The sequence below is a fragment of the Centropristis striata genome, chromosome 7, assembly GCF_030273125.1.
Source record: "Centropristis striata isolate RG_2023a ecotype Rhode Island chromosome 7, C.striata_1.0, whole genome shotgun sequence".
Lineage (NCBI taxonomy): Eukaryota > Metazoa > Chordata > Actinopteri > Perciformes > Serranidae > Centropristis > Centropristis striata.
In genome coordinates, this window is record NC_081523.1 from 14,097,830 (window position 1) to 14,114,126 (window position 16,297).

Consider the following 16,297-nt stretch of genomic DNA (forward strand, 5'->3'; position numbering starts at 1 on the left):
TTCAAACTAATTCGAACATATTTTTGACCCTGCAGGTGCTTTCCATTTCAGTATATTTTACTAGATTTCATTTTAAACTACCACTCCTTAAGTAAATTTACTCAGCCTGGGAAATTTAAATAGCAAAAATAGTGTGCACGTTATTATTACTCCTCCTGTCCCACACTTGTAGCTCAGAGTTTTAGGTGGTCAGAAATACACTGTCTTAGATTTAGATTGGCAGGAAAAAAACTTAAATGTTTGCACTTTTCCAATGCCATGACCCTGTTTTTGAGACTTTATAAAATCAAAGACATTCTCTATCATTGTGGGTTTTTATTTCCCCTAGTTTTTGAGTTAAATGGGTTTTTAACAGCATACATGTTGCTGGTCAGATGCCTCTCAGGCATGTGTAATAAACTTACCACTTTCTTGTATCCCATCAATTAGCTACATCTGTCTTTAATTTATTTTTAGAACCTTCTTTCTTAACTTGTGTCTAAAATAACAACCAGCAGTCTACTTTGCCTCCATTGTCAGATTTCCACCCACAGATTTAAGGGCAAAACGGGTGAAAATGTACAAACCCGATGAGAAATGTGAGTGAAAAGGAACAAAGGAACACCTGGAGAGAGGATGAGTGTGTGTGTGTGTGTGTGTGGGTGTGGGTGGGTGGTTGGTTGGGGGTGAGGCGCAGAGATTCATGAATGGAGGGACTGAGGGAAAGCTGGAGAGAGGCAAATGGAGGTCAGACGGAGCATGAGGAGTTGGCATGTGATGGGTCATGCCCAGGTCTGATCCTATCAGTGTGTGCTGGCTGACAGGAGGGGTGCAAAGGGAGGTTAGACCCCCTCCTCACACACACACACACACACACACACACACACACACAGTGCTGAGTCTGATTTGAACAGGAAGCCGACAGATAGACAGACTAGGATATCCCATCAGGCCTTTGTGTCTTCCCTTACGACCACCAGCTCTCAGCTTTCCCCCTCCCTTCTTCACCTCTCTTGATTTACCCTCGCATACTAAATCCCTCTCTGAATGCAATCGCACACACACACACACACACACTCTTCATACTTGGTATCCGACATCTGCTGCTCCACCAGCAGGTAGTTGGCCTGGAGAAGGGCAGGAGCCATCAGGGAGCAGGTTCATGCGAAGGCTACTGGTTCATGCGCTGACCCGTTCCCCCTCTTCCCTCATCACTGCTTTTTACTCTTTCTACTTTCTGCTTTCCCCACAGTTTCAAAGGTTTGGTTTGTTTTGACATCGACGTGAGAGGAGCTGAATAAAACAAGGAATGCAATCTGCGCGGATGAGATAAAGAAATGCCAAAGGGCATGTAAAATCATTTGACCCTGAAAGAAAGAATGAAATCAAAATGACAAAGCCTGTGATGAATTGGGAACAGAAACCAAAAGGAAATCTTGTTTCCTCATTTTTCATGCTTGAATTCATGATATTATACATATTTTCAGCGATGTTGACACTCTTAATCAATTAACACATCTTCTGTTGAAGCATTTATGAGGCTGACATACTCCTCAGTCTCTAAGCATTTTCAATACAGTTCTCTATGTTTTTGGAGCTACTGTGATGCAGCTAAATAATTTAAATATTTGTTTATGCAATCAACTAAATGTATTGTTAGAGCACTTGTCAGTAATTCACAGTCCTTAACAGAATAAGACGTAAAAACAACATTTTTAAAAGTCTGGGTTTAAATAGCACAAATGTGATTGTGGTTTCAATAGGGAGGTATCGGTTTTCAGTTTATCTTCCTTTTCAAACTGTCAGTAGAACACAAGACAAAAATCCTGGCAAGATGTTTGGATTCATAAAAAGAGCAGGAGCAGGCCATAAAGGTTGAAAGGAGCCACATGACCCCTTTATCTTTCATTTATGGCTGTTAGAAAGCATTAGGCTGCTTTACTGTGACTTGCGGCTGCTATAGTGTGTGAGATGGCGAGTGTGCTTCTTCTGCACCACCAGACAGGCTGGCATCAGGGCACACGTCCAAGCCATACCAAGCTGACAGGCCGGCTGATTGACCGACTGTTTAGATGGCCGTTTGACTTGCCGGCTGGCTGCGTGGCAGTGAGTGCTGTTAGCAGAAGGGAAGCTGTAATTAAACTACATTTTTCTCCTGCTGGCTTAATCAGGCTCTGTGTATTGCTGTTATCTTTTCAAACCATTTAACTATGTCATTACTTTGGCTCCATCTCTTCTGACCAGACCTGCATAAAGTCAATATTAGCTGGATTTAAGAAAAGCCTGCATCTACATCAAATGCACTAATATTTAAAAAGGGAGAAAAAAATAAAAGGGGCAGTTTTTTTAGGTTTTTTTTGCATTGCGCTTTTGGTCAAATTAAGAGCAAAATATAATGCATAGATTTCTCTGTTCGACATGCACTTCCACATTACTTCCATTATTGCTCACAAGTGTTGAGTGTCGGCCTCCAAGGGCACGCGTTGCCCCAGGCCCAGAATTGATAACTGGACCACTGACAGCATGCTGGCCCCCTAAAGTAGACCATGAGGGAAGGAGAGACTGGGGCGTATACAAGCCAAGTACTGTCAACCTCCACTGCCGCCAGCCTATATGGACAAGGGACACTTGGGTGAAGTGGTTCGAGATGAGAAGCGGCACGCCCTTACACCAGACACTCTTATGGACTCTCCCATACACACACACACACACACACACACATACACACAGAGCTCGTCTCATCTCTTCTCAGCCTTGTCCCTGCTAATAACAAGCAACGTGACAGGACGTGTGTTTCCTCCTCACTGCTGGGAGCTCCTTCCTGGCTTCTGAACAAGCCAATTACCAGGGAACAAGCCTCTTCCCTGTAATACGGATGGCACTCCGCTTCAATGCAGCGCACGCGCACGCGCACGGACGTATACACTCCAGACACCTGTCAGGCTTCATGCAGGCAGATCTCCCATACCCACTCACAGGACTAGTGACAGCCCACAGCTATTAGCACGCCACTACTTTGAAGAGGCTTCACTTTCTTTTACTAGTTATTCCTCCTAATGTGCTTGCTCACATCGAATTCTCCATCTCTGCGTTTGAGGCGTTAAGTGGGAGGAAAAGTGCTTTGGAGACGGGAATGGAGGATTGGGTGTGTGAAGTGAGTGTGTGTGTGTGTGGCCAACACAGTAGGGGTTTGACAGATATTGTCAGATTTCATATAAAATGATACAACGCCACGAGGGATTCATTTGCTAATGGCACTCTTCACAGTACAGTAATGCCCGTTCCACTTTCTGTAGCACTAGGTCTCCTCGCTGTCATGCTGAAATGGTCAGTGACTGAAACTTTGGACTTGCTCATGTAAATTATGGGTCATCTCTTATTGAATTAGGTTCAGCTCATACATATATATATATATATATAGAGAGAGAGAGAGAGAGAGAGAGAGAGAGAGAGAGAGAGAGCTACAAAGATTAGTCAATTAGTTGTCAACTTTTAAATTAATCTGCAAGTATTTTAATAAGCGATTTATCAAATTCTCCTATTCCAGGCACTTAAATATGAATGTTTTGTAGTTTCTGAACATCTGGACATCTTTTGAGTTATGGACAAAACAAGATATTTGAGGACATCATCTTGAGCTTTAGGACACACTTACTGCATTTTTTTCATAATTTTCATACATTTTGTAGACCTAACAACTAATATGTTAATCGAGAAAATAATTGACAGATTAATCAAAATGAAAAAAGTCGATAGTTGCAGCCCTACACGTATATTTTCTACTAACCCTGTTGACCATGTCCTTTGTCTCCATACAGTGCTCAGAGCTCTTTGGTGAATGAAACAAGCTCAGAGAAAGAGAACATCCCCAGAGGTTTGCACAGAGTCAACGCAGCAGGTACGGCACACACACACACACACACACACACACACACACACACACCACTGCTTGACAATATAGCTGCACATTTGCAAGGAGCGGACTTTTAATGGACTGATGCACTGCACTAGGTCATCAGTGAAGAAGGACATGATAGCTCTGTCATCACTTTCAGTTTAATGAAGAGCACATAATGTATGGAGAGAGTGATTGATTTGCATCGGACCACGCTTCCATCTAGTCAGCTGTAAAGGCAACTCGGCTGCATAATCCGTAAGCCTGTCGTGTGTGTGTTCGGGGCAGAGTTGGGCCGCATTACGCCTCCTCCTCCTCCACTTGTTCTCATCGCATTGAAATTCAACACTGCGCTCTTTGTTTTGTTTTGCTTTTTGCTCATGTCTTATTCACCTTTTAAAAAAGTAATAGATAAATAAATAAGTGGCACGGACAGAAATAATGGGTTCCTCACACAAAACAATAACACATATTAGTACGCGCAGTGTGCCTCAGATCTCCATTTTAAGGATATTAAATGCAGCAATTAGGGTAGTGCTGCAGATATACAGCGGCTGCACTGGTGGAACTTCCTGCAATTAGAGGCATGGCACTCTGTGTGAACTCTTGAAGGTGTCAGAGCTCATATCTCCCCCCTCCACCTGATCAGAAAGGCCCTGTGCCGGTGCGAAGGAGCGGTGGAGGGAGTGGGGAAGGGAGGGCTGAGGCAGGAGACTCAAGGCTGTTGGCATGTGTTGTTTTTCCACTACGTGATCTCTATACCGATGCGGTCGGCATTAATTTTTGATGAACCATCGGCACAGCAGACTCCCCTCTCGCCCTCTCATCCCATCCCATTCTCTCGCTCTCCCTTCCTCTCTTTCCCTCACATGCTTCTTCACCCACATATGTGAGCTTGCCTACTTATCTGCTGCACTTCTTTGCTTTGGAGCATCTGTCTCGCCTCCTGGAACCTCAGTATCTTTGTCAAAGTAGCTGAAAGGGGTTGAGGGATTTGGGATGAACTTCTCTTTTTCAGTTCTCTATTTGCTTCGGGAGGCTCAGCAGAGATTTCAATCTAAATCAGTCTGAATATACTGTACGTAGATTGTCAAGCAGGAGCTGCTGTGTGTTTTTCATCGCTTAAAAGCGGTTTGCTTTTCGCTTTATGTCATCCTGAAACAAACTATTAAAGACAACATATATGTAACATGGTTCAAAAGCTATAGTTCTCTGTTCTTGGGATTGTAAAGGTGTTCTAGGCAACTTTATTCAAGATTGAGAAATAGCTATGTAAAAATGTGGTGCTTTAATATATGAAAGTATGATTCTTTTCTATTAAAATATATATTTTACATGGTCGAAAGTTATGCCAGGTGCATGCTGTCTCACCCCAACAGGTTCAACCACTTGTGTATTTTTTTATACGTATCAGTACATGCTGTTTACTAGCCTTATAGAATTCTAAGCCCAAGCATATTGTTACCTTAGGTTGTCAAATTGTTTGATACCAAGTTTTAAATGATACGATATCCACATTTGATGGTATTGAAAGTTCTTAAGCTATAAATAAATAAATAAATACATAAATAAAGATCTACAATCTGATTTTTTAACCCAAGGCTGTACGGATGAAACAACAAGGAAGAAAATCAACTGTGTGTTGTGTGTTCAGCAACTTTTTCTGTACCTGCACACAGTGCTGGTAGAAGAAGAAAATATTTTGTGTGCCAAGGACTTTTTTCTTTTTGCTGAGGCACTGAAAGAGGTATCAGGTATCAATTGTGACCAAATTACTTTGCCGTTTAGTTAAGCAGCAGTATCTGGAGTGAGGTTTGACAAGACTGGAGCATAAACCACAAGTCCACATGGTGCACACACTGTCTCAATGTTAAATCTCCATATCTATTTTATGATCTGTTTTGCAACTTGTGCTTGATCAATCGCGTCATTGCTGCTGCAACTCTATGTTCCATCAGTAATCACTGTGCTCATACCACAATGTAACAATGAAGATGACAGAGGCAAGGGATTTTGGTGAGCTTGGCTTTCACAATACATGTATTTACTTTTGCATTTGTTCATTTGGCAGACAGCTTTGTCTAAAACAACGTACAATCCAAGCCACAGTGGATTTGCTTACTATTATGTAAGAGACACTGTGTTTGTGTCTTGTTATTTCCTGTTGGCAGAGAGGAGAGCATCAGGGGGGTCTGCTGCTGCCCAGTGCTGTTTTTGACTGATTAAAAGGAGGTATCTTACATTAAAATCTTTACCAGTGGAATTTTAAAAATGATGGTCACTTACATTAATGCCAGTTAATTCTTCTGAGGCACAGAGGGAAAGCTGCAGCAGTCTCGATTTTGGAGAATAAACGTGTTGCACCTAGAGCCAACGACAGCCGTAGTCTTCAAATAGTTTTAAATATATCCAATAACTGGCACCGAATACCTTTATAACACATTCCTCACAAATAGCATTGTTACAGGCTTCCAGCAGCTTCTCGGTCCAGGGATCGGCAGGCCAAGCGACACTTTACAGGAGTGTAGCAAGCAGACTGAGGGATATAAAGAGCAACACATACATTTAACTTTTCTATTAAAGTGTGAAACGGGGGATTTATAGAAAAGGACAGGCGGATTTATCCTTTCCGTGCTTGTAAATGCTGAGCATGCAATTACCCCTATAATAGAGGCGTTGTGTCCAAATTGGAGCCATTAAAGTGATTTAACAGTGCGTGGATTGGCCCTGGCATTTGCGAGGATGTGTACACATGGGGTGTAGTGGAATGGGTGTTTAATCACAGCGTTTTAGAGCCCGGTAATAGCAGAGCAGCCCATGTAGAACACTGACGTGCTACACAGTACAGCTTACTCATTAGGGGCTGTAGTTTGGACTGGGCTCCACCCTCTTTTGGGGTGTTTTTGATTCTCTAGATTGGAAATAACTGATTGCATCAGTGATTGGCCTCATTATTGTTTCTTATGCTGATACTGTACAACCACCAGTGTCTGCTAACTGAGCACTTTTATATGTAACTTAATATGATTTTTACTGTGAAACACATATTTTCAAAATAAAAAATCAGTGGCAAAATATCAAGATGGGATAGTGGGCAATTGCACATGATAGTGACTTTAATTGTAACTTGGCATTTGGTGTCTGAATGGTATATATGGCCTCTTCTGCAGAGGTGTGGTGATATAATATAAACTCCTTTGTGTCTGTTTGTGTGTCCTTGCTGCTTCTCTGTGGTTGTTTTTTAGAATTTATACAGAAATTTAGTGACTTACTTTGTGTCCTTGGGCTCTGTAGTCTCATTAGTTGGCTTTTGAACATCTTTCCATGACACTTTTTAGCCTTCAACAGCCCATTCAGTGTCAAAATCAGTCAACTTTTCTTTTTCTATAAAGATACAATAACTGAAATGTGTAGAGAAATAATATGATATACTGTATGTATGTGTCGTGTTGTTGTTATTCTATAATGCTGGACATTAGAGATGAACAATTAATTGGAATTTCATCAAAAAATCAATATAGATTAGTGCAGTTTTCAAATCACAGGATGCACAATTTCTGTTAAAGAAAAAATATTTGTCAAAATAGCATATGAATTAACTATTGTGGTGCTGCAGAGATGAAGAAAAATCTTTGTTTTGGTGCAAATCCTTGCAAGAAAACACACCTTGATCACTTTTTAGATAATTTTTAATGAAATTGATTAAAAAATGATGCAAAAATGATCAGTCCAATATTGTGAATCATATCTCAATTGCAATATCAGTCAAACTTTTTGACTTTTTTTTCTTCAAATCGTTTTTTTTTTTTTTTTTACTTTGCATCACATTTCTAGGCAGAATATAAATGATCCTCTAAAAAAACAGAATAAGGAACGCTGCTGGTGTCCCTAAATACACCGGTGCTCTTGCAAATAAATGATCCTCTTTTTGATAAACAGTCCTTACAGATTTCCCTTTACTACCTGTGGATGACATTTAATACATCTTCTGCATCAAAGGCACCTCCTGGAAGAAAGGATTCCTTCACAATGAATAGGATCCAGGATTTCCAGTATTTCCCCTATATGCTTAGAAATGCAGGGACCCCTTTCACTCTCTGCTCCACTTCTTCTTCTTTTTGCCCCCCTGTTTCCTCCCTCCCTCTCCTTTCTGCCCCAGTCTGTGCGCGCTGGAGTGGAGCCCCTGTACAGGCGTGGCGTCCTGGGGAGAGCTAGTAAAGCATTTATTATGGGCTTTGCAGTCCTGTATTATACTGGCAAGCACAGAGCCACTCATGCTTGGCCTTTAACTTCCTTCTGAAGTTCAGCCATACATGAAAAGAGGGGGCTCTGGCCCGCTAATTTATTCCTGGTTTAATATTGTATCAGGAAAAAGTGAGGGACGGGGTAAAGATGAGGGGAAAAAAGGGGAAGAGGGGAGAAGAAAATTGTGTTTAAAAATGTAAATGGAATCTTTGTGGTTTTTTCCACGCCTGTTCACTGGTAGTTTGCTGATTAAATATCACGTGGTGACACTGGCAATGCCCAGCCGAGCTTTTGAACCCTGGATCTGTGAAAAATCCTTTTTGAATTCCTTTTGTGTGTGGGCTGTCTACCATAACTTCCTCTCAAGTAACAATATAGGGACGAGCGGACAGGAAGCCAGACTACATTCTCACTACTACATTCATTCACTCGCCGACTGCCCCGATATTAACTTTGTTGGGCTCCGAGTGTCATTTGAAAATCTCTGTGTCCATAAAAGAGGAAAAGAGCGAAGCAAATTAGTCTCTCCATCTTTAATTTTTTCCTCCCATTTTTTCCCTTGAAAGATCTCCCCCCTTTTCTCATCACTCTTCTTAAATCGCATCCTCATTGGCGGGTCGTACTTTTTTAGGTCAGGTTTTTTCTTTGGTGTTTGGGGACATTTCTGTGGTATTTTATTGGTGTGTTCACCATATGGAGGGGGACAATGGGCAGGACATCGGGGCACACCCTAATTTTGGATTTCTCTCTTCTCTTCCGCCTCTTCTCTCTTTTGGGTGTGTTTGTCCGTTGTGTGTGTCCTGGTCGAAGGAGAGACCCTCCTCCACAGAGCTTGCAAGAGGAACCAAGTGGAAACAGTGCTTCAGATCCTGGCGCTTCCTGGCACGGACGTCAACGTTAAAGGTAAGACTTTCTCGCTTTCCCTTTTCTCTGTAACCTCTGTCTCACCGTCATCTGACTTCACTCCCACTGTTTGCTCTAGGGTTTCGAAGAGCGATTAACATTGGGGGGGAAAAAAGAGGTGAGAAGAAATAGGAGTGCGTGCGCGTCATCATTGAGGTTAACCTTTAGCTAAAATGTAAAGGGTGTGTCTAGAAAGAGCTGGATGGGTTTGGAGCCTCAGATTTATAGCTTTACGGTGACTTTGCTGAGTGAATTGAATGCCTTTTGATATTTCAGAATGACTTTCTTTTGTCCCTTTAGGTCAAATATAATCACTTCCCCTCCTTTTTATGGAAATGTTGTGCTGTTTCAAAGGTTTCTCCGATTTTGTAATAGTCCTTTAATAGCAGCCTAAATTAACTTTCATCTTAGTGAGGGGCTTACGCAAGAGGTGGTGTCCAAAATGCGATCAGGCAGATCTATGTACGAAATGGTAAAATTACCGCTGTCACCTTGCAGTTATTTCCCTAAACGAGGCCCGAGTCAACTGAGGCAGAATAGAGTCCTTTTATGTTAAATAAAACAGAGCTATGTTGTGATGTTATTAAAATCGTTACATTTTTATTCTTCAGGACTTTTCTGTCCATTACCGTTTGTAATTTTGGAAGGAACGCTGTAAAATATGATGGGCTGAAATGCTTAAATATTTATTGGAAATGCTGATTTTTGTATAATTATGTAAGACGTACATTGGCGGTGGTTGATAACCTACATGTAACTGAAACAAGAAATTTAAGCAGTCTAATGACACATTCATAATAGCTAATCCATCTTTAGCAGCTTAATTCGGCCGCGTTAACATATTTTGTCTTATGGCAAAGGAAAAGAAGGATAAGTAATTCATCGTTCTGAAGATGTTTTTTTTTTTAATTTGCTGACGTCTACGTCACCTACAGTATTCGCTATAGTCACTTTGCAATGTGCCTCATCGATTTCTCTCAACTTTAGCACAACTTTAGTTCTTCCAATTAGCCGTTACTAGCTTATACACTAGCTGATTGTTAGCATTCAGACCTAACCGGCAACTTAGCAGCAGCAGAGTGGGTTAGCCTGCTCATGCTACAATCTGTTAAGTTTTTCATGAAGACACTCCAATCAAAATTAAAAAAGTCTAATACCACGCTTTGGGAGATGTGCATATCTATTAAACTGCTTTATTAGCAAAATTAGCATTGCACTGCAGTTACTTTTTTTTAATGTAAATTCTTGACAGAAAGTCTTTAAATGTCAGGGGTCTTTAAATGGCATATTTAAGCTTTTTATCCTTGACAAATTTAAACATTAATAAATGTGTACGTGCTTGTGTTTGTCTGCTTGATTTGTTGACCATGTAGACCATGCAGGCTGGACGCCCCTGCATGAAGCATGCAACCATGGCAGCACTGCGTGTGTGGAGGCTTTGCTATGTCACTGCCCCGCCCCCACACTCAATAACCAGGTGGGTGGAGTCAGCCCACTGCATGACGCCGTGCTAAACGGACACATGGACATCGCCAAAATGCTGCTGGAGCATGCAGGTGAGTGAACTTCACTACAACACCCAGAGGCATTGAATGTTTTTCCAAATCACATACTCTTTAACTTTTAGTACATATTTAAAATGAGAGCACATGAGTAAATGAACACCTTTGTGTATCCAGGTGCATATTTATTACCTTAGGCTAATGCTGTTAATGTTGTTTGGTCAATCCAAATAGGAACAGATTTGTTTAAATTTCTGGTTAGTTCTTTATGTAATACTCTTTAAGTTAAAACTGTGACACTGATGTTGGTCTTGCTGCTTTATTTGGTCAATATCATTACTGAGGCAGGTTTAATTAAAAATTGCTACTCTAACTGTATGTTACATGTGTATATTTCCTAAATGGGATATACTCAACTGTTTTCATATGTCTCCATGTAATTCATCTCCCTTGAAACGATTCATTAAACCAAATGGTCCCCGTCACATTGATGGAATCATATAATGTTAAAATAAAACACCTTTAACTTGTCTACCCAGTTGGCTGCCAAGAGCGCTAATCTGTAGAATTAGCCATTTAGCTAATGATTTACTGCAGTGGTGGGCTGCATGTCAGTGCTGCTGTAGCCAAGACAAGCTCTCAATTTAATGTAGCCAACAAATGCAGCAGAGCTTACTGACAGATTGAATGCTGCTTTTGACCTTATTAGCAGGGCCAGTTTTATCTTAACTAGCCTCTCAGTAGAGTGGGCGACCTGTTGGCGGTTTGTCTTTTAAAGGGGCACTCCACTAATTTTACACATCAAGTTCAGTTCATTCATCACACAGATGTGTATTCAGCCTCTGGAAGCAGTTGTTTAATGTCTTCTGTGGCTTTGAAGGCAGCTTTCCAAGTCTGAAAAAAATTATCGGCTTGAGCATGGAGAGTGCAGTTCTTTAACAGAAAGCCTGTGTTACAAACTGGAGGGATCGAGTTCGAAGACATTTACCATTTACCAGGCGTGGAGAATCTAACCAAAGACCGTATTAATTTGCATTGTGGGAAATGTAGGATCTAAGGTTTCAGGGGCTTGATCCTTACTTAAGGTTAAACGTTGGGACTTCTCACCGGGATATCCCTTAATGCAAGGGTTTTCCATGCCAGGGACCCCCAAATAGCATTATCTTATAGCTGGGGCCCTCCTTTTGCAAGATGTCTTTAAAAACCCAGATCAGCTTCATGGCATGCACAGACCGTTACTTACAGTTGTTGTTACGTAGGGGCTATAACCAAGCATTGAGCATCCATCATCATATTTTATGACAGCTGAGGGTCGCCGTTACACTTCCTCAACAACGTTGTGGGTCAGCAAGGTGTGTCAGCGAGAGGGACACACACAGGGACTCACATGCATGTGGCCAGACAGGCTAGTATAACAATTTGTTGTAGTTTGTTGTCAACAAAGAACAGAGATCCTCTGATTACCACACACGGAGGGATAAGTGAATCTTAACATGGTAAATAGTTATTTACTGATATATATTAATGTCTTGAATGTCATGTACAGCATCCTTTAAATGAGCAAAAAAAAACAACAGCTAGTGGTGTACACAGCCAATCAGTGATCGCCGATATATTCGGCCAACCCTAATGCAATGCTTGAATGTTTATTAAGAATTAAAATGTCAGCATTATGAATCAAGCTTCTAAGTTTTGAACTATTCGGTTCAGTCCTAGTTGTTTGAGAGTATATTAAGGTTACCTACAGTACATAAAGAAATATGGGCTGCACACATGCAGTGCCCCCAAGACAAACAGAATTGGTACTAGACCCCAGAGGCTGTAGCAGTTGTCTGCTTCTTCACTGTATGAATTCTAGATCATCTATACCATCTCTCCCTCTGCCCCCACTGCTTGTCTTCATAATCCTTGTGCAATCCTGCACTGCAGTGTCTGTCCAAACAGATTACACCATCACCTCATGAGATGTCTGTTAATGTCTTTTTGACGAGATTAGAGGAGTCAGGATCCGCCGCTTGCGAAATTCACACACAGGTTTTTGTGGAAATGTGTCACAACACAACTAGTTTGTGCGTCTGCATGTTTGCATGCCACATGCAGTCTGAGCTCAGGAGGGTTGAAGCGAGCGTGACGGGTGTCGGAGCTCAGGAGAGGGTGGCGTCGCTGGGTGTGCGGCGGCAGGTGGCAGAGGAAATGCGTGTGCGTTTTTCGGGGAGGGTGGGGAGGGGTGCCTGCCGTTTGCCAGCATTGAACAAGTCTCTCATGTAACATACCTCTGCCTCTGCTCACCTCTCAGTTTGACTAATTATAGTTAATTTGATTCGACTTTCCTATTAACACATGTACATATTCTGTCCTCAAAAAATAAATTAGACTGGGATTGTTTAGTCCCGGAGAGGAAACAAGAGAGCGCTCCCTTTTTTTTCCCCTCTCCCTTCCTCAGTAACAGGAGGGAGAGCAAATTAAAAGAGGTCATAGGAAGAAGCAGCTATCTGTATCTGTAAAATTAGAAGAGAGAGAGAGAGAGAGAGTGTGTGTGTGTGTGTGTGTGTGTGTGTGTGTGTGTGTAGCAGACGTCTGGCCTGCTGTCTAGGCCAGGTCTCTTCGCAGGGACTGAGCAGAACAACAGGAATGAGAATACTCCCAATTTTAAACACCTGCAGGCTTGTACATTATACTTCTTTTCTCACTCGCTCTCTCCTGACTGTTTGCTATTTCCTCACACCTTGATGGCGGGTTGTCTAAAGGCTACAGCAGGGAGCTGGTGAGGAGGTGGTCCTCCTGACTCCAGGCTATTCTGTCTCTCTTGGTCTCTTTTCCATGATCTCCATCTGGTTGCCATGGACACCATCGATAGGCCTAGCATTTTTTCTGTACTTCTCCCTTTTTTTTTTTTAGATCTTTAAGTCCCGGCTGTTAAATGTGGAAAGTTTTGGCTTTCAGGCTACATCATGCTTAGTTACTGTTAGCATCTTTATGTTGTTGTTCATTCCAGCAGCAGGACTTTTGTGCTTATGGCAGCATTTCTAACACCCATACATCAGACTGCTTTTTTAAATTTTGGCCAGGGAGACTCGCTGCACCGTCCCATGATAGGAAAACAGGCTAGTGGGCCAGATGCATTTCCATTCCCTCTTTCTTTTTATTTATTATATTCCTGTGTGTTATTCTTCCTAGTGCCTGCTAACATCTCCTGAAACTATAATTTTCCATTGAGGCATTCACCATGCTGTTTCCAACAGACAGGCTGAACCTAGCTGCCAAGGTTCTGGTAGGCCAAAGAGGGCAACACTGACACTGGCACACCAACAAAGCCTTTATTTGGGAGTGATCTCACCCCTTTGTAAGCCTGTCTGCTTGGAGGCCTGGGCTCTGTGTGTGTGTGTGTGTGTGTGTACGCATTTTTAGGGGTGAATTGTAGGGGGGAGGAATGGATGGATCCCACCCCCTACCCCCTCTACCTCAGTCCCTCCAGGCTTATCGAGCTGGCAAGGAAAGGATGCCATGGCTGAGGGCAAGGCTGACTCTGCTCTCCTCCCCTCCTCCTCCCATTGCCCAAGGCCGCCTCACATGACCCTGTGTATAAGTGTGTGTGTGTGTGTGTGTGTGTGTGTGTGTGTGTGTGTGTGTGTTTGTTCAGCTTGTTTTTACACGGTATGGAAGTGTCCTTGGCTATATATTTTGGTGTATGTGTATGCATGCACAAATATTTTCTTGAATCTCAAATGCTGCTATGAGTGTATGCTGGCTTGTAATTAAGTGTCTGTAAGTGTGTGTCTCCCTGTGCCCCTTTCCTCAGCTGGTAGGAGAAATTTTGCAGGGTGGCCAGGGCAGCCGGTACCCCTGATTGGAATGGAAAATGACCCGGAGCCTTTAGCAGTGCAGTTCAGACCTGGCACACACACACATACACATACACATACACATATATACACACACACAGACACACACAATCACACACACACACACACAGTGGAGGCGTGTCAGTGAGCAAAGGGGGTGGAGAAATAGAGAAAAGACCCTTTTAGCTGTCACCACTCGGCCCTGTGACCGTAATCGCTGATGGCGTCCTCTCAATACAGCCCACCATGTTAGTAAGCACAGCCAGTCCACCTTGACTTGTAAACACAGACACACACACATATACACACACACACACACACACACACACACACAGACTCATTTAGATGCTTGGAGGGGAAAGAGTATAGGAGCAGAAAGAATTGTTCAGGAATGTGTAAAAGTGTTTTTGTTGTTTCTCTAATTGTTTGGCTTGAGTCAAGTTCAGAGAAGGCAATAGAGGTTGCTACATGACTGCCTCTTCATTTTTTCTTTGGAATAAATCTTGTACGTGCACACAAAAAAAAAAAACACACACACACACATACGGTCGGTTAATGCACAACATCCCGTGGTCCCTGCAGATCTTAATGTGAACGAGTGTTTGTGGAGCAGAAAGATGTCATTTGCTCAGTGGCACAGGAAACACACAGTCCCCTCGGACTGCTGTAGTCAGTCATGGTTTGTCTCTGTCTGTTTGTCTATCTCTGTCATAGATACACACACACACACACACACACACACACACACACACACACACACACACACACACACACACACACACACACACAGGTAGTGCTTTAGACACACTTGGGCCTCTTCACTGTCAACACAGTAAAGAAAGTTCATTCTGCTCTGCACTTATTTCCCTGTGGGTCTTGAACTGGCAACAACGAGGAGCTGAGCACTCGTACTATTAGAGGTGAGGCTGTGTTTGGAGCCCTCGGCTTCACTCGGGTGTGTTGATGTTTCAACTGCGGGTTTCTCCAGGCTGTATTTCAAGGACTTCCCTCGCTGGGAATTTTTGACTAGATTCTTCTTCCTTCTCATCTCTTTCTGCCTCTCTCTCTCACACTATCCACCCCCAAACCTTTCTTTCTGTGTTTTGGGGTGGTTGCCAGGATTAAGTCTGAAGCTCCATCCAACACTCTCCCCGGTCATTCCTTGAAACCGTCCAAGAGAAGAAAGAGACCTCTTTTCAGATCAGCCCTATGTGTGTTTTTTTATACAGATGAGGGCCATCAAAACAAGGCCATGATGATTTTGCGTATTTGTTACCAAAGGTTTATTGCAGGCTATTGTTGCCCAGCACCAGCTTTTAAAGTGCACAAACACACACATACCTTGCTCTATTCTCCTTTTTAAACGGCTGAAGTATTTGGTGAGCATGAACGCTCCAGGGAGCTAGCGTTCGTGAAAAGGAAGGGGCATAGGCCAAGGAACATTATTTTTTAAGTATTTTTTCATGTATCTTGCTGTCCTTTTTCGCCTAGAAGGTTCAGCTGGAGTTTAATGTCATACATTTATTTGTAAAGACCACATCAAAATTGAGAGTTGTGGATTTCTAAGCTTTGAAAACATGCTCTACCATCTGCAAAGCCAAGTTTCAAGGTTTAGTTCATTTCTTTTGTCCGCTTCCAGGCCTGTTAGATTCTGCATCCAAAGGCTAGTGGGTAGGCTGAATGTGTTGGAGAGACCCATGGATGAGGCAGGAGTCCAAGGTTCAGGTGCAGAGTAGTTTTATTTTCTCTAAGGTTTCTTACCACGAAATATGTGGTTTGGTGAGACACCCACGGCTTCGGACAGCTTCACGAGCTTGGATGTCAAGTTTTCTACAATACTTATCTGCCTCCTCTTCCTCATGCCGCTGCCTATGGAGTTCATCCAGCTCCAACTGCTCAGTTGTTCATCCAAATATGCTGACTGTGCAGGA

The 16,297-nt window shown here is 42.5% G+C and overlaps 1 protein-coding gene across 3 annotated transcripts in view; it reads left to right on the top strand.

The window, feature by feature from the left end:
* Window positions 1-16,297, top strand: part of slf1 (SMC5-SMC6 complex localization factor 1) — a 35,208-nt gene that overhangs the window by 8,437 nt on the left and 10,474 nt on the right. For 2 of the 3 annotated variants that reach the window (XM_059336918.1, XM_059336917.1), the window contains exons 15-17: window positions 3,798-3,877; window positions 8,930-9,022; window positions 10,396-10,578. In XM_059336918.1, coding sequence (XP_059192901.1) covers window positions 3,798-3,877; window positions 8,930-9,022; window positions 10,396-10,578 — 356 coding nt within the window. The remainder of the gene's footprint in view (window positions 1-3,797; window positions 3,878-8,929; window positions 9,023-10,395; window positions 10,579-16,297) is intronic. The other variant, XM_059336920.1, reaches the window with a different exon arrangement.